The following is a 24,003-nucleotide window of genomic DNA, read 5'->3' on the forward strand; positions in this document are numbered from 1 at the left end:
AATAAAAAGAAGAAACATGAATTTTTGGAGGTACTGCTCAGAAAATGTGTAACATTGCAATTCAAAGTGTTACCATAATAATAATAATTATTATTAATATTTAATTATAATTATTGTAATTATAATTATTTTATTATAAATATTTTACAATTAGTATAGCCTTCGCCCTGAGATGCTGGGATAGGTTATAAATTATTATTATTATTATAGAGAAATATATACATTACAATCATGGATTAAATACAAATGTACTAGAGAATAAGCATTCATTTCTTACTCCATTGAATTACAGAGGAAATGTTAATCTCATGTAAATAGTTTTAAGTTTTATCTGTTAAAAAAGTATGCAAGTTATAATCAGAGAGATAATTTTCCTCCAAATAAGATCTGTCACTGATTTCATGACAGATGAATTCTTAATTCAGATTAAGTTCCTTCCTATCAACTGTGGAAATATGGGACAATCCTTTTTTTCTTTGGGTTGAAGTTACCAGTATCAGTTTCCGTTCCCTCAATAATGTGTTTTGATATAATTTTCACATTAAAGTCCACACTGAAACATTTAAAGATAAAATATGAAAGGGACATACTAGCAACTGTAACTGTAGAAAGCAATGTGATAATGCCTAACAGAGAAGAACGGATGGGAGAGGAGTCACTGGTTTAAAACACCAAAATTGATTGAAATCTAATGGACGGGTATTTTAGCAGGAACTGAATTTGCAGAGATGGAAGTGAGTGTGAAAAAAAGTAGATGAGTATGAAGAAAGGAATATGGGTTGTGTCCTCTGTCCCATAAAAAAAGAAGCTTTTTAATAATAATAATAAAGGATTTTCAAAATGACTTTTGAGCAAGCAAACAAAACCATGGCTAAATGCACATTTTCAATAAACAAATGTACAAAAAGCAGTAAAAATAAAAAAGTAAAAACTTTTTTAAAACCATAAATAATTTAGAAGGTCTCCATTTATTATCCATTAAAAACACACATTCCTGGACTTGTTCAGATATGACAGGAAGTTTGAAATCATTGGGAAAAAATGAGCTTAGTTGGCTTTTTCCTCATTCCTAGACTGACAGACACATGCGGAGTGGCAGCTCTTCTCTGAACACCAGTACTTAAGAACTCTTACATTACACATTAATCTAATCCTAGCAATTTCCCAGGGCTTTTAACAAGAGTGGGGAGACAGGAGGCCAAAGGATAAATGTGAGAAGTTCAGTGGTATAAGGAACATAACAAGAAATTAAATCAATTTTAACTTCGATCTCCAGCTTCTTCTGTTTGAAAGTCAAGTTCTGACAAATATTAGTATTATGTCATACTACAACTTGAGTTTCCTCTGTAAAAGGAAAATGGGATGAATTATGCTACAGACATGTCTGAAAAATGAGAGCTGCAAAGCTATTATATTTCTCCATGTTGCTAATCTGATTTCATATCATTTTTTTCGCCTATACAAAAGGACAGCAGGGGGCCTAAGCAGTGTTTATTCAGAGGATTGGGATCGAATTCTACATTGTGTAATAGGAATAATCCTATGCATGCATATTCCATCAGAATGACTAGGTGGTCACCAGTCAACAGTTTGTGATCAAATTGGTTTACATGTGTGGAAGGACAGTTTACTTAGACTAAGTTGTTTTTTCCTTTGCCAGTGATGAACCGCTGAAATGTGGCTTTACAGTAGATTATTATCATAAGGGATTATCTTTAGCCCTTTATCTGGTGTTGAGAGAGGGACAGAACTGACTGCCATGTGATAACGTGTGCTGTCGGTTTAACCATGCACTCCTGAGTAAATATTTCAGACCAACTTGATGGAAAGCTCCAGTGAGAAAATAACAACCTTTTGCACATTTAGGAGAATGTAAGTCCCATAACTCTTGAACCAATTTTTGGAAAATGTTTTTTATGTGCCATTTATTATTCATTATTTTGAATAGGCTACCATAACTCAGGAGTTTGTGTATCGTCAGCACGCTTTGGCGCGCAAGTGATCGCTGTTTATAGTACACACTTCACAATTCTTTACCATTTCAGATGTTCCTCTGGTTATCAGTGTTCTCCAAGGAACCCGAGGTTCCCGGTCAGCGTTCGCCTGAGGAACTGGTAACTAAAATGCTGCTGTTCGAGTTGGGCTTTTTGGTGAAGCGCGCTGACCGTCTCCGCCAGGAGAGGGCGACGGAGAACCGAAGGCGAGGCTCCTGTGTGGATTACAGCTGGCTGGCTGCAGTTCCACCAAAGTCCTCCTACGAGATTCCACCTGGCGAGATACTGGAGCTCCAGGACCTGTGTGCAAAGATCCCTCCCTCCCAATGCGGTCCCCTCATTCTCAGGTACTCCTTTACTGTCTTTACTGAACAAATACAGGCTACACTTTACTGAGCAATGCTAAAACTAAGACAGCAAAGTTTGTGAATCATACAATTACTTTAAGGGGCGTCGATGTTTTTAAAGTCGGCTTGAAATGGAAGTCGGGTTTCTTCTTCCCCATTGTGTTAATATAGGAGTGAAACGGCTTTGCGAACACGAAGAAATGTAGGGCGGGACTTGGATTTGTCTATCGGGAATTGATTGGATCGTTGTGATTTGCCATTGCTGCAATCACATGATGTAAGTGACAGGTTGTCCCGCCCTCACGCCGGTAAACACGTCATCAGAGAGGAAAAGAGGCTGCAGAGGGAGGGTTATTTTGATGAAAGTTTATGAGGGCACATGAATAAAAAAATTACATATTTATTTTCAATACCATAAGTAGCCTAATTGCTGTACTGAAATTGCTAAAAAACAAGATTCTAAACACTCTAGAAAACAAAAACTAAATTAAAATAGTAATACTAAACTAAAATAGGCTAAGTAATAAAATAAAATCACATTGGCTTCCAACAAAACAATTAGCCTATGGTTACTGTTTATATATATATAACAATATTACTAAGACTGAACTTAAATGTGATTACAACACAAACCTCTTCAGATGTGACCAAGAAGAATTATCTTTTGGTTTTAATCTGCTTTTATGTTTTGTTTAGGCTGAGGAAAGTGGTGACAGAGGAAGAGCCAGATGCGACTGAGGTGTCTCGTCTGTTCCGTTCCGTTCTTTGCAACTACCTGGACAAGGTGGAGGAGGGGGCAACCAGGGAGAGAGCGCAGAAGACTCGGGCCAATCGCAGTAAGAGCATGTCTGTCATCAACCTGAGCTCACGGCTCCGCATCAACACGCTCTGGAGCAGGGTCACAGCGGGACGGCACGGTGAGGAGCTACCCGAGAAGGAAGAAGAGGATGAAGACAATATCCACAGGAACAGGAGGATCAGGAGCATGCCAGATATCAGTGTAGTGGAAGAAAGAGCGCCGACCTGAACACGCTATGTTTGGAATAGAAAACTCTTTATGATACTGGCAACTAGCTGTTTTTTTTACACAGATTGTTTGATAGCATTGCTTGTTCCTCAGTTATAATGGAAGAAAGCTTTACTGGCATTACGCCACTTTTTTTTTCTTATTCAAGCAGTATTTCAAGCATTTTTACAGCATGGTCTTGCTGATTCATCATGAATCTTTTGTAGACTTCCATTCCATCAAATGTGACATTTTCTATTTAAATATATTTTAGGACGTAATTTATTCCTGTGATATCAAAGCTGAATTTTGAGCAGCCATTACTCCAGTCTTCAGTGTCACATGATCCTTCAGAAATCATTCTAATATGCTAATTTCTTATTATATAATCATTGTTGGAAACAGTTGTGCTGCTTAATATTTTTTGTGGATAAAAGATTTACTGGCATTATTTCAAGCAATTTACATCATGGTCTTGCTGATATACCACAAACTTTTCATATGCTTTCCTTCTATTAAATGTGTGGCATATTTATCAAGAATTAAACATCATAGCTTTAAAAATGCCACTTTTGTCCTCTATTTAAAAACAGCTAACTTTATTAGTAATCTCATGAATTTTAAGTTATGCACCACATATGCTACTGTAGAAAATAAAAAGGACAAACAGACATTACAATAAAGCATACATTTCTATTTCCATTTTTTAAATCTTTACAGTATGCTTTTCACAAATGGTAAAACTTTCCTCCAATCTCAATGTCTCAGTTAAACACATGGATGTATTCTATAGAAAACACCATTTACATTGAGTTCTGGAAAGCAGTATTCTCATGGACCTCAAGACCATACAATTAGAAATTTCAACAAGCTGAACATTAATGTACAAACAAGCTTGTAAAGGATGATTAAAACATCCATTGAAAAAAAAATTAATTCCTGTTTGAATCATGTTCAACTTTCATGTAAAAGCATTTCTCTGCTTTGACCAAAATTGGAAAAGGCCACTAGCTCCAAATACGGATCTCTATTTAGAACAATGGTAATCAATCCCAAAATCAAAAATACAAAGAATACACGTCGAAACCTCTAGGAAGATTCACCATCTCTGTAATCTGTTTGATTTAGAAAACCAAAATATGGGAAATCATTTCCAAGAGTTACAGATACCAAACATATTAAATTGAAATTGAAATGGGCAGGTATAAATTAAACATTTATCGACTATTTTAAATTGACTACAAACTGACAACTGCCCTTATAAATTCACCAATTTTGGGAAAAAGATCACTAAAAGAGAAGTCAGCAGCCTGTGAGCATAGAAAGAGCCGAGAAAAGACAGAAAGAGAAAGAGACAACAGCCCCTTTCACTCTTCAAATACTGAGAATCCCCTGATTCCTCAAATCTGCCTCTCTTAAAAGTGGACGTCAGGTCATGAAAACCACAAAGACAATGAAAAAGATGACGAGGATTAGGAACATCTTGATGAGCAGCCAGCGGTTGCTGGACACCGACTGGAAATATTTGAGGATCTCTGTGTGCGCTAGATCCACATTCAGCTGAGTGTCTTCAACATTAGCATCAATTCTGTCAGGGAAGAGAGAAGTGCAATGGAAAGAATCACTTTTTGTTCATACAATGCTGTTCGGGGTCGGTAAGTTTTTTATTTATTTTATGTCTCATAATGCTCACCAATGCTGCATTTATTTGATTAAACAGAACTAAAATTATTTTGGAACATTATAAAAGTCTTTGTCAATTTTGATCCTGGAGACCCAGGCTGTGTCTGAAAGCTTGCCTCTATCAGACAATGACTCTTCAGGCAGCGTTTGCGAATGAAGGAACCTCACAAAACTGATTTCAGACAGACTTCTGAGGCAGTGTAACGGTTTAATGATCTACAGCAAAATAGAGAAAGCTTTGGTGAAAACTAATATATATTAAATAATAATTTTTTGCTAGAAAATGAGATCAGAAGCGGAAAACGTTAGTCAAACTTTCAGAGGCCACCTTTCTTTTTTAGCTCAACTGTCACAGAATGCAAAGCTCAGGATTGTGGGATATCAAAGGCAGCAAAGGACACATCTATGCTGCCTTCAAAAATCAATCAGATGCAGGGATCTCAGGAGACAGGAAGCGAAGCTAACATTGGAGTCGGATACTTGATGCCCTCTAACCTTGGAATGCATCCTCCGAAGGCAGCATTTTTGAGCTTTCGGATGAAGCCCCACTGTCCTGTAGAGTTCAGCTCCAGCCCTAATCAAACACACCTGAACCACATAATCCAGCTCTTCAGGATCACTTGAAAATCTCAGGCAAGTGTGCTGAAGCAGGTTGGAAATAAACTTTGCAGGACAGTAGCTGCGTCCGAAATCAAATACTTCCCTACTATATAGTATGCAAAAAACAGTACCCTAAAAGAGTAGTATGTCCGAATACATGGTATTCAAAAAAACGTCCCCGGATGAGCTACTACTTCAGCCAAGATTCTGAAATGTGCATTTGATGGACACTTTACTGTCCCACGAGTCCACGGGAGAGATTTTATGAATGGCAGTGACAGTGGTAGGTCACGTGATTGTAACAACATGGCGTATATAGTATGTCCGAATTTCATTCATAATACCCATAATCATATTACATAGAGCATACCTTTTAAACAGTCATGAAGTAAATGAAAGTGTAGTACCTACTCAGACAGTATTTATTTGCTGTCTCAAGGAGCAGGGTTGAAGACTCTGCTTTAATGTATCCTTGCTGAATAAAAGTGTTAATTTCTTTAAAAACATAAATAATAATAATTACTGACTAACTTTTAAATGGTAGTGTAAGTCGTAAGATTTATAACTGGAGTCAGCATGTTGGCATATTAAAAACAACCTGAACCATTACATCAACTGTAAAGCAAATACCATTTACTTCAGAAGGAACTGCAGGGTAACTGTTACGGAGGCAGTAAAAGTGCCGATTACAATGGCAGAGAGCTTTTCATTATGGTCATAGACCATGATGACCTGACCACAAATGGAAGAAAATGGGGAAAAACACATTTTCTTATTGATTAGACACTGAAAATGTGAAATAGAAAAAGGCTTGTGCTTGAATCCGACCTACATTTCTGGATATAGGTCAGTGTTATTTTATTATTATTATGGCGCGTTTCCACCGAGCGGTACGGTACGGTACGGTACGGGTCGGTACCCTTTTATTTGCGTTTCCACTGCCAAAAGTTGAGAATGGTACCAAAAAGCCGAACCGTACCGTACCACTTTTTGGGTACCCTTCCGTTGGGGTACCTAGCACAGTGGTACGGTACTAAAAGGTGGAGCTAGACTCACTGCAGGACGTTGATTGGTTGACAGAGAATCGTCACTTGCGCGTGCTACGAGGGGAATGACAACATAAGAAGCGCCATTTTTTTATATACAGTTTAATATAATATACTGTTACTGTGTCACGAAATGTAATTTTAAGAGTTTTTCAGGCGAGAATGTAGTTGTTTAAAGCTCTAATCTGTGGTTTATTTATAAAGATGATTTGTTTTTCCCCGGTTGTGAGATCCATGCGATCAGCGGGCGCTCGGCGCTCATGTTTCCCGGCTGGATGAGCCTTTCCTCGGCTAAGTTAGTTCTTCTGACGTTCGCCGATGACTCCGACGGTAGTGGTTAAACATGAGATATAATTCGTCTTGTGCAGACCTAACGGGCGATCTTTGGTCTCGTGAATATATAATGCGTTCCCTGTCAATCGTTTTGACTGAGGGCTAAGTTTAGTTTCATATTATAGGCTATTTGTATTTAACTTTACTGTTGTAATGTTAGACTAGCGCAGCATTTGGACATTTGACTGAATTGTTTGCTTTATTTCTTATTGTATAGCTTCTTGTACCTTTTACTTAAACTTTTATATTGGCTATTATTGATAAAACTGAAATTTTACAAAAAGAAATATGGTTTCTTGTCATTTTCTTTTTACAAGATTATCACTGATGTTTATTGCAACATTTGTACAAATGCATATATTGCCTGTAATGTGTAATTTTTTTTATTATTTAAACGAAAAGAGGTAACGTTAGGGTTGTGTTTTAAATCGTTTTGTTATAAATAGAATAACGTATAACGTGCAGTGAATAATCAATATGCGTTGCGCATGAACCACATTTGTGTCCCTATAATGTTTAATTTATTTAAATGAAAACGAAAAGAGGCAGAGTAGTGTTTTATAACATATTTCGTTTTATTGTTGCTTAAATTTGTACATACAGAGTAACAGAGATAACCGGAGTAGCAGAGCGAGCTGAGTGACGCTTTTAAGAACGCGCTGTACCATTTGCATGTAGGAGTCGCACATGGCAAGTACAAACTTTGCGTACTTAATATTGAGAAAAGCCTAATGTCGGCGCTTGTCTTCTTGTGACAAACATGTCGAGGAGCAAGAACAAGATCTGCTGTATGTCATCCATTGTAGTTTACTATGTTCTTCTTCGCGCGAAAATTACGTCGATCGAAACACCACGCCTATCAAGTAAGGGTACTGTTGGCAGTGGAAACGCTAGCCAGATCATGGTTAACAGACCCGAACCGTACCGTACTGTACCGTACCGTACTGTACTGCTCAGTGGAAACGAGCCATTATTTAGTATTTACTTTTAAAGTATTTAACTTTAGTTTTTCAACTTTAGTTAGTGTGTAATGTTGCTGTTTGAGCATAAAAAAGATCTGCAAGGTTACAAACCTCAATGTCCACTCCAAAGGGAGATATTTTATTTAATAGAATCCACTTTCAGGAACTACAACAAACGACTCGTTTGTACTACAACGGAATTTTTCTGGGCTTTATGAAGTCATAATGTTCCACATTTAAATAATTTTATATTGTTGCTACGCATGCTACACGTAAGGGTTAATGCCCGACGAGGTGTCCATTGTCAGGTATTAATGGACGACGGCGAGGCGTGAACCGCCCGACGCGCAGCGGAGTCCATTAATACCTGACAATGGACACCTCGAAGGGCATTAACCCGCTTATACCATGGTCACTTCTTGCCAAATAACACATTTTTAAAACATTAGTTTATATTTGAATTAGTTTTACAATCGAAATCTAAAGTTTTTACAAACAATAACTTGGTTTCCCTGGTTACGCCTGACGGTTTATTTAGCAACCGGAGATATTTATAGTCCGCTCAGCTCGTAGAAACCTTCAGTTTACTGCCTGTTGCTATGGTTACTCACAGCTGATGTAGCCAGCGCATTTATTTATTAATTTCGAACGGTAAACAGTCAGTTTCACCAGAAATCCTTTACTAGGTGTCCTCTATCACTTTTTAATGGACACCCTGCAGCCAATCAGAATCGAGTATTCACCCAGACCATGGTATAAATATTAATATAATGAGCATATTCTAGTACAACCAAAACCAAAATCAAGACTGCGTAAAAGGGCATAATAGGACCCCCCTTTAATATTTTGAAATAGCTTTTATTCTTATATTTTCAGTTTTCATTTCATTTATGCTTTTGTCATTTTTATTACTTTTAGTTTTTTTAATACATCTATTTAGCTTAATTTATTTTATTTTGGTTTAAGCTTATTTGATTTTAGCTTTATTTCAATTACCTAAAACGATTTGCAAGTTTTTATTAACAATAACAACACTGGTATAGGTGAAAATTTGGAGCAGACAATGTCATAAAATCTAAAATCTAAATGGACCTAGAATACCTCCTGATGAAGAACCTATCAAATAAGATCCTTCCAGACATTAAAAAAACAATTTTGTTTCTCTTACCTCTGTACGGTCTCTTCCTGTTCTTTCACCATGTGAGCCAGCTGCTGAAATATGGAGCCGAGCTCCACAATGGTGGACTCTATATTCTGCATAGTGTCTGCACGGTTCTGAATGTATGAATCCTAAACAGACACATATCAACAGTGATTCAAACACATTTGAATGAGTTTACCTGCAGCTGTACTGTCACAACACACTCGCAAAACAAATAATACCCGTTCATTGATTAACTGCATCTGCTGACTGGAGTTGAGGTCCATATCTATAGATATATCTGTCTTCTTAGAGTCGTCCTGCATAAGAACTGAATTGTCTGTTAAAAGAGAAGCACAAGGGAAGAATAACTACATGAATGTATTAAAGGCGGACGTTGTCTTAGCTTGAGATGCTCTTACTGAAGCTGTTGGCATGGAAAGAGGATGATGGGACAGGAGTCTGAGAAAACTCCTCTTGTCTACTTTTCTGCTGCTTCAAGTTCTAAACAGAGAAAAAAAATACCCCAAACATCATAAAAATGATCCACAATTTAGCATGCAGCATCCCACACCAGACAAGTAAATCAATTACCTCTGTTCTGACCTCCAGTACTGACTTGAAGTCACTTGACATCGATGCCAGTTTGGACTACAAACAGAAAACAATGTTTCATTCCAGGCGAAAGTCCACTAGACATCTTTACTTAGTGATTGAGCACTAAGGCCAGAGGTTAATACCTGTAATGAGACTACTATGGTGTTGGAATGTGTCTGAAGATGTCTGCCATTCTGTCCACTCCGTGATCGAACGAGTTCCTGCAGGCCAGCTATCTGCTTATTCAGACTGTTGATGTCCTGAATGAACAAAGACCGTTATGAATCAGATTACAGTATGAAACGGACAGACAGAATAATGTGTCCTTGGTGAAAGGAAAGGAAGAATCACCCTAACCTGTTTCACAATGTAAGTGAGTTCATCAATTTCAGTTGCTTTGTCATCAAAAAGGGACTTTCTTTTGGCAACTGCAGATGTAAACAGATTGAGTTACATGTCAAAAACAGTCCACTGTGATACATGTGTGAGATGGCGAGGGATACAAGATACTTACGAATTGTGAGCTTCTCCAACTTGGCAAATGTGTTGCTGAGGTCTCTTCCAATTCGCCTGTTAATAAGATGCGGTCAATTATCTGTCATAAGGCCAAGTCGATGAAATAACACAGACCATTAAAGCTTAAGTAGGTCTGAATAAATTATAGGCCAAATGCAGCATCTTGGTGCCCATGCAGGAAAAAGTCTGTGAACCCTCTGGATTTTCCAGGAAATTGGTCATAAAATTTGATCTGATCTTCAACATCAATGAACAAACAACAGAAAAATCATTCATAAGTTTTGAGTTTGACTTTTGGGTCAATTACATGATGCTCATTTATTTATTTATTTAGTCCAGATCTATTGATTTATAGACAAATGCATTAAAATGCATCTCATACTTACAATGCTTTGAATAAAGTCCATATACATAATGGAAGTCATAAAGAAATGTAATTCTTGAAAAGAAAACCTTAGTTCGTAATAATCTTTTCCTATTCCTTCTTAGAAAAAATATGTACACCCCATTCAAATGTTTGGGGTCAGTAAGATTTTTTAAAATGTTTTATGCTCTCTTATGCTCACCAAGGATGCATTTAACTGATCAAAACTACCAGTAAAACTGTAAAAAAAAAATACAATTTAAAATATGTTTTCTATTTTTTAATACATGTAACTAAATGTAACTTGGCAAAGCTGATTTTTTCCAAAGTCTTCAGTCACATGATCCTTCAGAAATAATTCGAATATGTTAATTTGATGCTCAAGAAAAATGTCTTATTATTTTCAGTGTTGAAAAAAGTTGTGCTGCTTAATACTTTTGTGGAAACATTTTTTTTTCAGGATTCTTTGATTAATATAAAGGTCAAATGAACAGCATTTATTTTCAATAGAAATCTTTTGTAGCATTATTAATGTCTTTCCTGCTACTTTCCTTGCTGAATAAAATTAACTTTTTACTGACCCAAAACTTAAAAATCTTACTACCCCAAACTTTTGAACAGTAGTGTATACATTTATATTCAAAACTGTCACTTTAAAAATCAAATGATATTAAGAATAATATAATAAAGAATAATTCATGACATTTGTAAAAATTATATTCACGAAAACTTGAAACTGTATGTGTGTTATTGATTTAAGCAGACTGTGCATGTGTGTATTGCTGTTACTTATTTGAAGATCAGATTACATTTTATGACCAGTCCATTCCAGAAACCACTCACTTAGCAAAGAGCGTGAATTCACTCCGCTCTCTGACTGCACTGTTGACAGCTCTGACAGGCTGTGCTCCATTCTGGAAGAGGACAAAAAAAATCAGCAATTCTTTGGTTTTTTCAACTCATGCTACCACCAGTATGAACACAATCAACCAGACAGTATGAATCAATAGTTATTGCACCTGTCTCCCCAGCAGGGACTTGCACACAGACTGAAACTCGCTGGTACGGTCTCGGCAGGACATGCTGAATGTGTCTATGACGGGGGCGATGGGTGCTGGGACAGCCAGGGGGGTTTCCAGCTGCTGGACCAGCTGGGACTGGGTCTGAGAAGGCCCAGTGTACACCCCGTCCTGGCTGCCTCTAGGACCGTGACGGCGACGTGCGTTCATCGATGCACCAATTCATCACCTTAAGAGGGGCAAAGAGAAATCAATCAAGGTGAAAGTGTATTAACAGCAAAACTAACGTCCAGTTTCACTTTGATTCTTCTGCCAAATGATTCTGATGCAGATGCTTGTTTTATCATTTAAATGATGCATCTGTGGTTGTCTCATAACCTAGAGAGCATCCAGACAGCAGGATGTGTCTATGATATAATGTTCTGATTTGAACATTTCTTATAATTATCAATTGATAACAGTGCTACATGTTTTAGTGGAGCCCATGGTACATATTTACATGAATATAAAGAAGCATTTATTTGAAATAGAAATCTTTTGTAACATTTTCAACGTCTTAACTGTCACTTCAATTTAATATCTCTCTTCAAAACAGCTGTCTATCTAGCCTACCTATACAGCATGTCTATAGACTCCTGCTACTCTACAGTTGTGATCGTCCTGTATCACCTACGACTACGTAATGTCACCGTTATAAAAACAGAAGAAGACGATAGTATGACAGCGTCACCAGCGTATCTCGTTATTTTTGCAATAATTTTGATATTCTTTGACTGACAACCAACTCTAGCTAAGTTAGCTGCTAAGCTATGTAGCAGAATGTGTGATTATAGATGCTTTCATAGGTCAAACAATCTTCACACGCATCTGAATATGTGAGCAGCGCTGACGTGAGTCCTGAGGTACTGAGGGGGAAATGACAACATGTGAGCTGAAAGATATAAGGATTCATTTCTCACCACTCTGCCTCTCTGATGGCTGAACTGTGCAGGCTGTGAATAATATCCGGGTCTTTACACACATATTGACCATAGATATTGACGTCACTGCCACGTATTCCTTAAAATGAATGATCTCTTATTATGTTCAACGCAAGGTGGCGCTATGCTTGAATCTCAGCAGATGTAGTGGGTTGAAGTTATGCAGATGGTCACTGAAATCAGTCAATTATGGGGTTAGAATTGTTGCATTATTCCAAATAAATAGATTAATATTCACAAATAAATGTAGAGATTCACAAAATGTAAAGAATTTCACAAAAAATAAAAAAGTTCACAAATAAATAAAATGCATTTTACAAATGTTTTATTATTTTACAAACACAACTCTGCCTGGCATTTATTTGTGAACTGCTTTCTGTGCATTTGTAAATCCCCTCACGCATCTGTGGATTTTGAAACACTTCCAGCGTGGACGTGCAGACAAATCCACAAATAAGTGGACTCCACCCACCGTTTACTCAAGCCAGTCAGATAAGCTTTTATTCTTCGATGAAAAACAAAACAAACAAAACAGTGTTTTTACATAATCTTAAACATACAGGCTAAGTAATGATGTGAATTATACTTTCAACTGTCCAAAATAATCACTTAACCCTTTCATGCATGGTCACTACAGTGGACAGCTATTAAAAAAGCATTTTCTTGAATTTGCACGGGTTTTGATGGCATAGTTGCACATCATCCTCTTCAGTGGACCCTGGTGCATCATCCTATACATTGCAACCAAGTGGCAAGCCGTTGTGTTTCGATTTTTTCTTCCTCCAAACCAAGATGGCCAATGGTCAGTCAGAAATGCCAAGTTGCTCCGGAATATCCACCCATTCCTAGGAGACTCTTGTAGGTAAAAACAATATTGCAGCATCAAGCAATATCTAATGAGTCATATCACAGTTAAATTTTCCAAGTTTTGATTTTAGATTGGGAGAAAAATCTGATTAATCATCTGTCCACTATAGTGGACCTCATGCATCAATGGCTATATTTCAGCTACAATTCATACTTATACTGTGAATATTGTTTTTGAAAATACTTAATCTGCAGTGACTTTTTTTACTGTAAATAAATGTATTTGTATTATTAGAATGTAATTTTCATTGACATAAAAAAAGTTATGTAATTACATAATGTATGTGACTTGTAATGCATTACTTTACTTGTTAGATCAAAAAGTAATCTGATTTCGTAATGCACATTATTGTAATGCGTTTCTTTACTCGTAACATCAAGAAGTAATCTGATTACGTAATGCATGTTACTTGTAATGCGTTTCTTTAATCGTAACATCAAAAAGTAATCTGATTATGTAATGCATGTTACTTGTAATTAATTACTTTACTTGTTAGATAAAAAGTAATCTGATTATGTAATGCATGTTACTTGTAATTAATTACTTGTTAGATCAAAAAGTAATCTGATTACGTAATGCATGTTACTTGTAATTAATTACTTTACTTGTTAGATCAAAAAGTAATCTGATTATGTAATGCATGTTACTTGTAACACATTACTTGTAACATCAAAAAAGTAATATGAATGCGTTATGCATGTTACTTGTAATGCGTTACCCCCAACACTGCTCATTTCAGATGAGATTGAAAAAAACTTATCGCTAGGTTTTCTCAGAGGAGGGCTATGATAGAAATGTGTCCATCTTGAACATAATCAAAATTATCAGCTAATAAGGGTAAACTGACATACTCTAGTACACTGGAGGGAGCATCTGAGTGGTTTCCACATTTGTACCTTGACAGGCTGTAGAAAAATTCTGAAGGAATCACGTCCTCATGTTCTGATATCAAAGATACGCGAAGTGCAGCTTGTATGAAGTTCAATTGCCTTTGTAATATTTCGTATTTATATTTTTTGTATATATTTTATAGTTTTCACTTGATTTGATATAATTTTATTGATTAGTTTGTTAAATACACATACTTTATCTGTTTGATTATTGTATTATGTTGGCCAGCAGCCATATAACCCTGTAGCCCAAGACTGGTTGCCCACTGAAGCTAAGCAGGGCTGAGCCTGGTTAGTACCTGGATGGGAGACTCCTGAGAAAACCAGGTTGCTGCTGGAAGAGGTGTAAGTGAGGCCAGTAGGGAGCGCTCACCCTGTGGTCTGTGTGGGTCCTACTAACGCCCCAGTAGAGTGACGGGGACACTATACTGTCAAAGAGCACCATCCATTGGATGAGACGTAAAACCGAGGTCTTGACTCTCTGTGGTCATTAAAAATCCCATGGCATGTCTCGTAAAGAGTAGTGGTGTAACCCCAGTGTCCTGGCCACATTCCCTCCATCGGCCCTTGCCAATCATGTCCTCCTAATAATCCCCATCCACTGAATTGGCTCTATCGCTCTCTCTCCTCTCCTATAGTTGGTGTGTGGTGAGCGCACTGGTGAGCACTGGCGCCGTTGTACTGTGGCTGCTGTCGCATCATCCAAGTGGATGCTGCAAACTGGTGGTGGTTGAGGGGAGATTCCCTGATATGACTGTAAAGCGCTTTGGGTGTACACTAGTAGATATGAAAGCGCTATATAAATGCCTCATTCTATTCTATGTTTAATACAGTATCTCTTCAGTTTAAACCATAAACGCATGCTGTCCACTCAAGTGGACATCTGAAAAACTCTTTGAAAAATGTGTAAAAAATAAATAAAATCAAATCTTGTTTTTCATGCCTTAAGAGCGATAAAAACACATAAGAAAAAAAAAAATCCTGACTGAGGTTATCATAATTCATGCATGAAAGGGTTAAATAATCTAAAATAATTTATACAATATCATGATGTCATGACTATGACTCAGCTGTTTCAAAAAAGCATCAGTTGATCTCTGGACCTGTTATGAAGAAAAATAATAATTAATAATAATGATGATAATTATTATTATTTAAACACCATGAGAAGTTAACTTGGTCACATCTTTTTATTTAATTCGCAAAGTTAATGTTTAAGAGAGTAAATGTATGCAATGTATGATTTTAAGGAAGTTCTATGAAAGTTTAAGTTCAGCAAAAACGGCAATAATAGCTTGTGATGTGAAGTCATAGACTTGTGCATTACCTGCATTGACACTCACTGTGTTCAACAAAAGGCAGCTCAATAATCTTCTCACCATGTTCATTCTGCTTTAACTGTAATTTTGTTGGGGGAAAAAACAAAGGAGGAACAGATATGTGATGATGAACTGAATCAATTACATTTCCATATACACTATGTTTCTGTTCGTACCTGCATCATGGTGGTTTGTTTGGTCACGCTGACACACACCATAGCCTCATCCGAGCAGTAGCCTCCACAGCGCTTCACGGACACACATGGAGGCTCCACACCTTTGTGCATCACCTCAGGGAATTCATGCTCAACTTTAACTAAAGTTTCACGTGGCTTACAGATGCTGTTGACATAGACCATCCCTGCTAAAAGTGAATGAATGAATGGAGAACACAATGAATGACATAGACATATCTGTTTGATGCAAATTCAATATCTCTATTTGAGTTCTCTAAGAAGCACTGTTGAAAACTGTTCAGTAAGAAAACATAAACCAATGAGAGAGAGAGAGAGAGAGAGAGAGAGAGGAGAGAGAGAGAGAGAGAGAGAGAGAGAGAGAGAGAGAGAGAGAGAGAGAGATACATACCTTCAGTAGAGTTATGACTGATATTTTGATTGTGAGGATGCTGTGGGGTTAAATATAAAACAATGTGGTTAATTACGTCATTTATTTTATTTATTCATGGTTACTGACTAGGCTAATGTTGATTAAATAATTCCAACTGTTTTTTGCAATGTGCTGGCACTCATTTTCATAATCACCAATAGGTGAGTCACTCAGATTTGTCATAATTCGCACGTACACAGTTGTGTGTTCGGTTTCGGTAACACTCTATTTTAGTCTCCTTGTTACATATGTTATGTAAGGGTTAATGCCCGACGAGGTGTCAATTATCAGGTATTAATGGACGACGGCGAGGCGTGAACCGTCCTCCGCCGAAGTCCATTAATACCTGACAATGGACACCTCGAAGGGCATTAACCCACTTATACCATGGTCACTTACGAAAGAAAGAAATATTTAATCAATTAATAATACTTTAATGTGTTTTAGAGTAAAAATCGTGAGGGTTTTTATTTATTAAGTCGAGCGCACTATTTAATATCTCCCGTATACAGGCCACAGCGACCCGACCGCAGCAGTTGATCAGTGAGTTTGAGCCAGCGCAATCATTTAGAACTGTCATCAGGCAAATTGACGGGACGCCTTTCCTAGGTGTACATTATCACTTTTTAATGGACACCCTGCAGCCAATCAGAATCGAGTATTCACCCAGACCATGGTATAATACTACATAACATATGTAACAAGGAGACTAAAATAGAGTGTTACCGAAACCGAACACACAACTGTGTACGTGCGAATTATGACAAATCTGAGTGATTATTATATAGCTAAGTACATGTGGTACATAGGTAGGCTATGTTAATTTATTAATAGGGTGTATTGTCCAAAAAAAAACAGAGACTGACTGAAAAGTTGAACAAATTAAGAAAATCTATCCTGTTGTTATTACACTGATGACAGTAAGCACTGGGTTTGATGCTTAAAACCCAGCATTAAACGTCAATCACCAAAATACACTGTGTTTACAACTACACATAACTGGATAAAGCAAGTCTCACACACAGTGACAATAAATAATTATTATAATTTAGTCACAATCGAAATTGAATATAGAAAATATGTTCCTGTAGTAAATGTTTGCATTTTGTCTTAAAAAGATTCAGAATTGTTGAACTTTACCTGATCGTCCGTCTCAGATGTCAGACGGAACAGGACGAGATAGAGCACACACAAAAAAACACGCATTGCTTTACTTGAATGTCTAGAGCCTCGCGAGAAATGTTTGTCTAATAATACAGATTACGCATTGTTCATTTGAATCCCATTTCCCCATGGAACTGTTACTCACCATATCCTCATAACGGATATTGCAAAATATATTCTGAGAATTTTAGTGTCATTGTTACCTTAGAACTACTTTCATTTTTAAACAAGTTGCTGTTATGTGGTACATTTAATGCGTTAAAATAGTTTCATTTTGTAAATCTCAACAAAAACAGAATATATGCATATAGGTTTTCGGAGGAAAAAAACTCAAATCAATAACAAAAATTAAAAAAAGAAGCATCAATTAAAACCATAATTAGTTTTGCACTTTATTTTTCAAAAAACAGCAGCAAATGAGTTTGTGCACTAGATGGAATGCAATGCATATCTGTGCATGTGTGACTTGATCATAGATTCAAAAGCTGTGTCTGAGTGCACTAATCACTGACAGAAGGTAAACGGTGCCTTTTTTTTTCTTTCAATATCACAAAGACTTGTGTGTGAAAGTCCCTTTTGGTATTTCAAACCACGTCAAACCAATCTTAGAGTATACACAAACACTGAATTAAAAACAAAAGATTTAACACTGACCCCCTCACACTTGATTACATAAAAAAATAAACAGTACATGACCATCTTAAAAATGGTTTTATCCACCAAATAGCAATTTATATGGTAATTTAAAAGCTCAGAGTGCTAAGTATGATTTTAAGAGATATACAATAAGATGACTCCCTTCAGTCTGAAGTTCTGCAATTCACTTTCAGACAAACTTAAGCCAACTACGAGTGATTTACAGAGGTATGTTCTGAGCAGCTCTGGGATGCGCTTTGAAACAAATGGGTACAAGTCAAGGAATTACGAATGCAGGGAAGCGGGTCTGGTGCTCAGACCTGACCTCTGTACACAATGCTGGTGTTCACTTTGAGTGGAACATTCAGTGGATTTTAAACCCATGGTCAGTCTTAATCTCAGCGCTGATGCATAAAAGAAAGTTCTGGTCTTCCAACAGTCATGACGACGGATGTCCTGGCAGACCATCAAATGAAGTTGTCTTTCCCGTTTCCCTCGTCAGAACAGCTTTATCATGCTCTCTCTTGACTTGCCGACTCCCACCCACTTCACTAAAAAGAGAAAAGATTTTTGAATGATCATTTTGTAATTTCTAAGCATGCCAGTAGGATATATGTCTTTCTGCTGCTGCATATGTCAGTGGCTGAAACATTCTAAATTAATAAATGATATCGAATGTGTATTATTACCTGGCACCTGCAGGAAATTCTCGATAAAGTGAATGTAAGCTTGAGCCTGTGACGGCAGCTCATCAAAACTGCGCACTCCCTCAGTGCTACAACACCAGCCAGGAAACGTCTCATAAGTCACGTGAACCTTTGTGAGGACGTCCATGTTTGCTGAAATATACAAATATTACCCCTCCATTATCAGAAAAGGTCTATGCTAGTAAATGATAAATAGCATGGCAATATTGTAATGTGTGTGAATATCATTGTAATGCGTGACAAATCTGAAAATGTGTTACAATTGGTAACTTACCAGGAAAACTGGGAAGAGGCTTTCCATCAACTGTGTAAGCTATGCCAATCTTTATTTCTGGCAACGTGTCAAGAATGTCTAACTTGGTCAGTGCAATGCTGAGAGAAACAGAAGGAAAAGCGTTGTTAAATTAAACTGAACAAATCTTAAGTTCAATCTTTGTAATAGCTACAACAAAGAAAAATAGAAACTGGTTAAAACTGTTACAATTACATAATGGGAAAGTTATGTAATTGTAACAGTTTTAACCAGTTTCTATTTTTCTTTGTTTTCTTGTACTCTACCAAAAGGTTTGGGGTTTTAAGATTGATTTTTTTTTTAAAGAAGTTAATTTTATTCAGCAAGGATGCACTAAATTGATCAAAAGTGCCAGTAAAGACATTTTCAATGTTACATAATATTTCTATTTTAAATAAATGATGTTCTTTTGAACTTTCTATTCATCAAAGAATCCTGGGGGAAAAGTATCACAGTTTCCACAAAACTATTAAGCAGCACAACTGTTTTCAACATTAATAATAATAAGAAGAAATATTTCTTGAGCAGCAAATTAGCATATTCAAATGATTTCTGAAGGATGATGTGACACTAAAGACTGGAGTAATGATGCTGAAAATTCAGCTTTTCCATCACAGAAATAAATTATATTTTAAAATATAACCATTCATTTCAATTGTAATATTTCATGTTTTTTGTTGTTGTTGATAATCTTACTGAGTCCAAATTTTAGAACGATAGTGAATTTAAAACACTGAACATAACTCACGCTGAAAAACCATTAACCATGTGGGCATAGCGAACCAAAACCAGGTCCAGCCATCCACAGCGACGCCGCCTGCCTGTTGTGACGCCAAATTCCCTCCCTTTGCTCTGCAGCAGATCACCAGTTTCCTGGAAAATAAGTACAATACATGTGAAGATGTGTCACAGGTTTTACCCCCTGACTGCTCTTCAAAACACACCCTGACAAAGACTCACATTATCTTGCTCAGTAGGGAATGCTCCCACTCCCACCCTGGTGGTGTAGGCCTTCACCACTCCATACACACGACCAACATGAGACGGAGGGACTCCAAGGCCTGTGCAAACGCCTCCGACGGTACAGTTTGATGACGTCACAAATGGGTAGGTCCCTGAGAGAGATGGAAACATCCTATGTTAAGAAGACATTTGTATCATTCACACTGTCAAATACAAATTCCACTGTCCTCAAGGTCAAAACATTTTAAAAGCACACCAGTGGATCTTCCCGTTTATGCGGGATTGCCATTCATACCAAAATCGATATCCAGTAAGGCAGCATTAGCTCCTTCCACCAGAATCTTCTTGCTTGGTCCAGTAAGGGCTTTGTGCATGAAATAAACCCCATCAGTTACTAGGGGCCGTAACCTCTCAGCATAACCCTGTGGGTGAAATGGAAAAAATAGTACTGGGCAGGTTCATGATTTAGAAGTTGAACACATACTGAAAGATGCCAAGATGCTAATCACCTTCAGTTGCTCCAGCTCAGCATCAGTATCAATATTAAGGTTAGGATATGTGGTCTGAAAATGACCAGCCAGCACCCGAAATCTGCAGAGAGAGATTTACATGAAGTCTTCATGAAGTCCTAATTTTCACAGAGAAAGAAAGTCTAACAAAAGCAGATATGATTGTTAAGAACAACACACAGAATTCTATGTAATCAAGTAGTTTTCTGAAATATTAAATAGAAATCTATCATTATGCTCACTTTTCCTCAAATACTGAGAAGTCTGAGACCAGATCACACACTCTCAGTCCATTACGTGCTGCTTTGGAGGAATATGCAGGTCCAATGCCCTTCTTAGTTGTGCCCAAACTGTAAAACAGAGCAGGGTGAACTCAATATCAATCTGGTAGAAAATGATCTGCAAATGTGGCTGTTATATGTGCAAAAAAAGAGAGAAAGAAAACCCACTTTTTCCCTGCCTGCTGCTGTCTCAGCTGCTCCTGTATCCCATCAACGGCCTGGTGGAAGTTGAACACTACACAGAAAAAGAGAACACCTCTAATTCTAATGTCATAGATATAAGTTTCCTGGTATTTTTATTTTTCCGAGACGAAACATAGTACAGTACATAGTCAATGTCATCTGGAATACAGCAAAATTACTCAATGCCTCATGAAGTCAAAACAAAACCGTACCAATATGTGCCCTGTCAGATATCTTCAGTCGTTCCTCCCACCCTTGAAGTCCTAAAAATAAACAAAGCCAAAAAAATAAAACTCAATAACCCCTTACTAGACACCCCCCATATTGGCAAGTGGGGCATATATGAAAAAAAGTTGCTGCTCACAAGTCATTCTGGATACACATAATCAACATATATTTAAAAAGCTGACACATGAGTGTTTACAGTTCAAGAACTACTCAGACTGTTATCAGTATGGAGATATAAGCTCAAACATAAAAATATTAAGAATAAAATTTTAAACATATAAAAATATTACATAAATGTATTAAAACACCTTATAACCACAATTACAGTGAAGCCACAAGTGGGGTCATGCTTCATTTCAAATATGAGGATTATGTCTTTAAAACTATGCATTTTATGAATCATTTCATAAGACCATGTTGTGTGTTTTTAGAGAAGGCTAATAAAAATGCTAATGAAGTTATTTATGGCCCTCATAACTCTCCAGCACTCTAATGTCTGGCACGGAGAACTGCCTATTCACGACTTCAGATCAAGTACAAAAAGTTTTTGTATGCTTTAACATGCAGTGAATGTTGAACAACGATGATCTGGGGCCGACTGTAAAAAACAGCATTAACACTTCATCTAACAGAGCTAAAAAAAAAAAGACATAAAAAAACCCATACATATATATTTTTCATTCTACTATCTACACATTGCAGAATTTTTGTTTTTGACAACCTTATTTAAATGCGGGATTAAATTCGAAAATGCAGTATTCTGACAGTGAAAATCATCGCGACTGAAAAATAAATCTGATACTGTATGTCAGAACAGATCTGTGCATTAAGTCTTGCAAACTAATAGACTTACTTGTTCTATGTAATGCTTCTAAGCTCTATGTTTCTTTTTTTTCTTCAAATTACTGACTGTTGTTGCAACAACCACAGCTTTTTGTAAGGAACACTGCACTTTTTAGATAATTTTCATATTTGTATATTTCATATTTTTATATTGTACATTATTATTATAATGTATATGTTACTGTACGCTGCACGTTAAGTACCTTTAAGTTAAGTAAATATGACTTAAATGTTCCTTTTGTGTTTGTTTACTAAAACAAAAGTACTTGGTCACCACTAGATCCAGATTATAATTTTGACCATTTGTACGTACTTTGTAACAATAGTTGTTCAATCCAGATCATGTCTTTTTCATTTGCAAAAATACTAAGGTATACATTTTTAGCTACATTGTCCAGCCTTGATATGTAGGCATCTTAAATACATGGAATATGCATTAAGCAAATGATACCACAACGACCTCATGTTTAACATTGTTGTGTATTTCACTCCATATACTGATCATTTTACCATCGCCTTTCTGCGAGTTCTTCTCAGCCTCATCAAAAAGTCCTGGCAGGTGTATCACAACACCATTTCCTGTGGGACAGAACAAGAAAGGATCTCAACAATCACAACAGCAGGTCAAAGGTTAACATCCGATCTCAAACAATGAAACGAGAAAAATGCAATGAGAAATGATTGAGTTTTAATGGGGAGTTATACAATACATAATGCAGCGAACACGTAGTAAAAACTAGGGGGCAGTAAAGTGATTTGTGATTTAATAGGAAGATCAAACAAGACATACCAATAAATGAGGTGGCCTTTTTGTTGAGAACGCCACTAGGAAGCAGGTGAAAGTCGTACTCAACCGAGTCCACAACCACTGTGTGTCCCGCGTTATTTCCTCCCTGGTAATCACACAGTTGATTCAAACATGAGCGCAAGTATCGCGATAAGATAAAAACAGAGCCGCAGGAAATGTTACATCACTTGTCCTGCCGCCAAAAAAAGTGTCGATGACAACAATAATGGAAACTTTGGCTTCATTGTGAGGTTGATGATGCGTCTTCTGAAAGTGGTTGTTCGTTTCCGCTTTTAACGTTACCTCAATTAAACTGTGCAATAAACGCAATCCGCAGACAGCACAGACATAATGTTTGCTCATAAACTCTTATAAACACAAATTGATGCGCGGTTGGATACACACCTGGCATCTGCATACAATGTCGGCGTCCATTGCCAAGAGGTCGACCACTTTCCCTTTCCCCTCATCTCCCCACTGAGCTCCCAACACTACGGTCACTTTATTCTGGGGCTCCCGCAGGATCCGCAGCGAGTCCACGCTGTCTCTGGAGCGCTTGAGCACGGGTTCACCGTTCAGCGAGGCCGTTTCCTGACCATTAGACATTGTGCTATCCGCAGCCATGCCGAGAGTGTGTGTGAGTGAGTGGGAAGAAAAAAAAAGCGGCTACGCTACTGCAATAGGGAAGCTCACGAGATTGGCCTTCAAAATAAAAGTCCGGTAGCCAAAAACACCGAAAGACTCAGTGGAGTTAAAACACACGACCTTGAAACCTGCACTGAATGAATGAACACATGCATGCTTGTAAAAAAATATCGGAATTAAATCGGAGTGTGTGACACATGCTATTGTAATGAAACTCAATTAAGTTTATTTTTTCCCCCAGGTTGTTGATATTAGCAGTTTTAGACGCTTGTCATATCTTGCTTCACATAGTATAATTGGCGGGTAAATTTTATGGAAACAAAATTGTTTGCTTTTTTTTAATTTTTTTATATTTTATTACTTGTAAATAATGTTTGTGTCTATGTTAATATTATTAATTCTGACATTCCCTTTGGCTGAGGCTTCTTTTGTTCAACCATAACATCTGTAAACTTCTTCACTATAAAACTAGTAATCTGAATATGTATTTAATA

The 24,003-nt window shown here is 37.1% G+C and overlaps 4 protein-coding genes across 9 annotated transcripts; 1 reads left to right on the forward strand and 3 right to left on the reverse strand.

The window, feature by feature from the left end:
* Window positions 1-1,722: 1,722 nt before the first annotated feature.
* LOC311097405 (protein RD3) lies at window positions 1,723-4,047 on the forward strand. Its single transcript, XM_084137036.1, has 3 exons — window positions 1,723-1,872; window positions 2,046-2,341; window positions 3,038-4,047. The coding sequence occupies exons 2-3, from the start codon at window positions 2,046-2,048 to the stop codon at window positions 3,366-3,368; spliced, it is 627 nt and encodes a 208-aa protein (XP_083993162.1). The 5' UTR covers window positions 1,723-1,872; the 3' UTR covers window positions 3,369-4,047.
* stx5al (syntaxin 5A, like) lies at window positions 3,930-12,648 on the reverse strand. Its single transcript, XM_084137035.1, has 11 exons — window positions 12,568-12,648; window positions 11,609-11,837; window positions 11,433-11,503; window positions 10,224-10,279; window positions 10,067-10,137; window positions 9,853-9,969; window positions 9,707-9,763; window positions 9,535-9,616; window positions 9,355-9,452; window positions 9,140-9,261; window positions 3,930-4,935 (listed from the first exon to the last, which is right to left on the reverse strand). The coding sequence occupies exons 2-11, from the start codon at window positions 11,816-11,818 to the stop codon at window positions 4,776-4,778; spliced, it is 1,044 nt and encodes a 347-aa protein (XP_083993161.1). The 5' UTR covers window positions 11,819-11,837; window positions 12,568-12,648; the 3' UTR covers window positions 3,930-4,775.
* Window positions 12,649-12,720: 72 nt separating this feature from the next.
* LOC311097406 (snake venom vascular endothelial growth factor toxin VR-1'-like) lies at window positions 12,721-17,557 on the reverse strand. Of its 6 annotated transcripts, none has more exons than XM_084137039.1 (6): window positions 17,412-17,557; window positions 16,251-16,290; window positions 15,842-16,029; window positions 15,674-15,744; window positions 15,388-15,449; window positions 12,721-12,761 (listed from the first exon to the last, which is right to left on the reverse strand). In XM_084137039.1, exons 1-5 carry the CDS (start codon window positions 17,475-17,477, stop codon window positions 15,422-15,424), a joined length of 393 nt encoding a protein of 130 aa, XP_083993165.1. In that variant the 5' UTR covers window positions 17,478-17,557; the 3' UTR covers window positions 12,721-12,761; window positions 15,388-15,421. The 6 variants fall into 6 exon arrangements, with proteins under 6 accessions (XP_083993165.1, XP_083993168.1, XP_083993164.1 ...); XM_084137042.1 differs by lacking the exon at window positions 12,721-12,761 and adding an exon at window positions 12,940-13,443 and having other exon boundaries at window positions 15,690-15,744; XM_084137038.1 differs by lacking the exon at window positions 12,721-12,761 and adding an exon at window positions 12,940-13,443.
* A 257-nt stretch (window positions 17,558-17,814) lies between these two features.
* On the reverse strand, window positions 17,815-23,528 carry adssl (adenylosuccinate synthase, like). The gene is made up of 13 exons (XM_084137166.1): window positions 23,270-23,528; window positions 22,868-22,970; window positions 22,588-22,656; window positions 21,219-21,269; window positions 20,992-21,058; window positions 20,785-20,892; window positions 20,543-20,624; window positions 20,329-20,455; window positions 20,031-20,185; window positions 19,819-19,943; window positions 19,053-19,150; window positions 18,761-18,910; window positions 17,815-18,622 (listed from the first exon to the last, which is right to left on the reverse strand). The coding sequence occupies exons 1-13, from the start codon at window positions 23,486-23,488 to the stop codon at window positions 18,570-18,572; spliced, it is 1,407 nt and encodes a 468-aa protein (XP_083993292.1). The 5' UTR covers window positions 23,489-23,528; the 3' UTR covers window positions 17,815-18,569.
* Between the last annotated feature and the right edge of the window lie 475 nt (window positions 23,529-24,003).

The sequence above is a fragment of the Abramis brama genome (genome assembly GCF_963993115.1).
Source record: "Abramis brama genome assembly, chromosome: 15".
Taxonomy (NCBI): Eukaryota; Metazoa; Chordata; class Actinopteri; order Cypriniformes; family Leuciscidae; genus Abramis; species Abramis brama.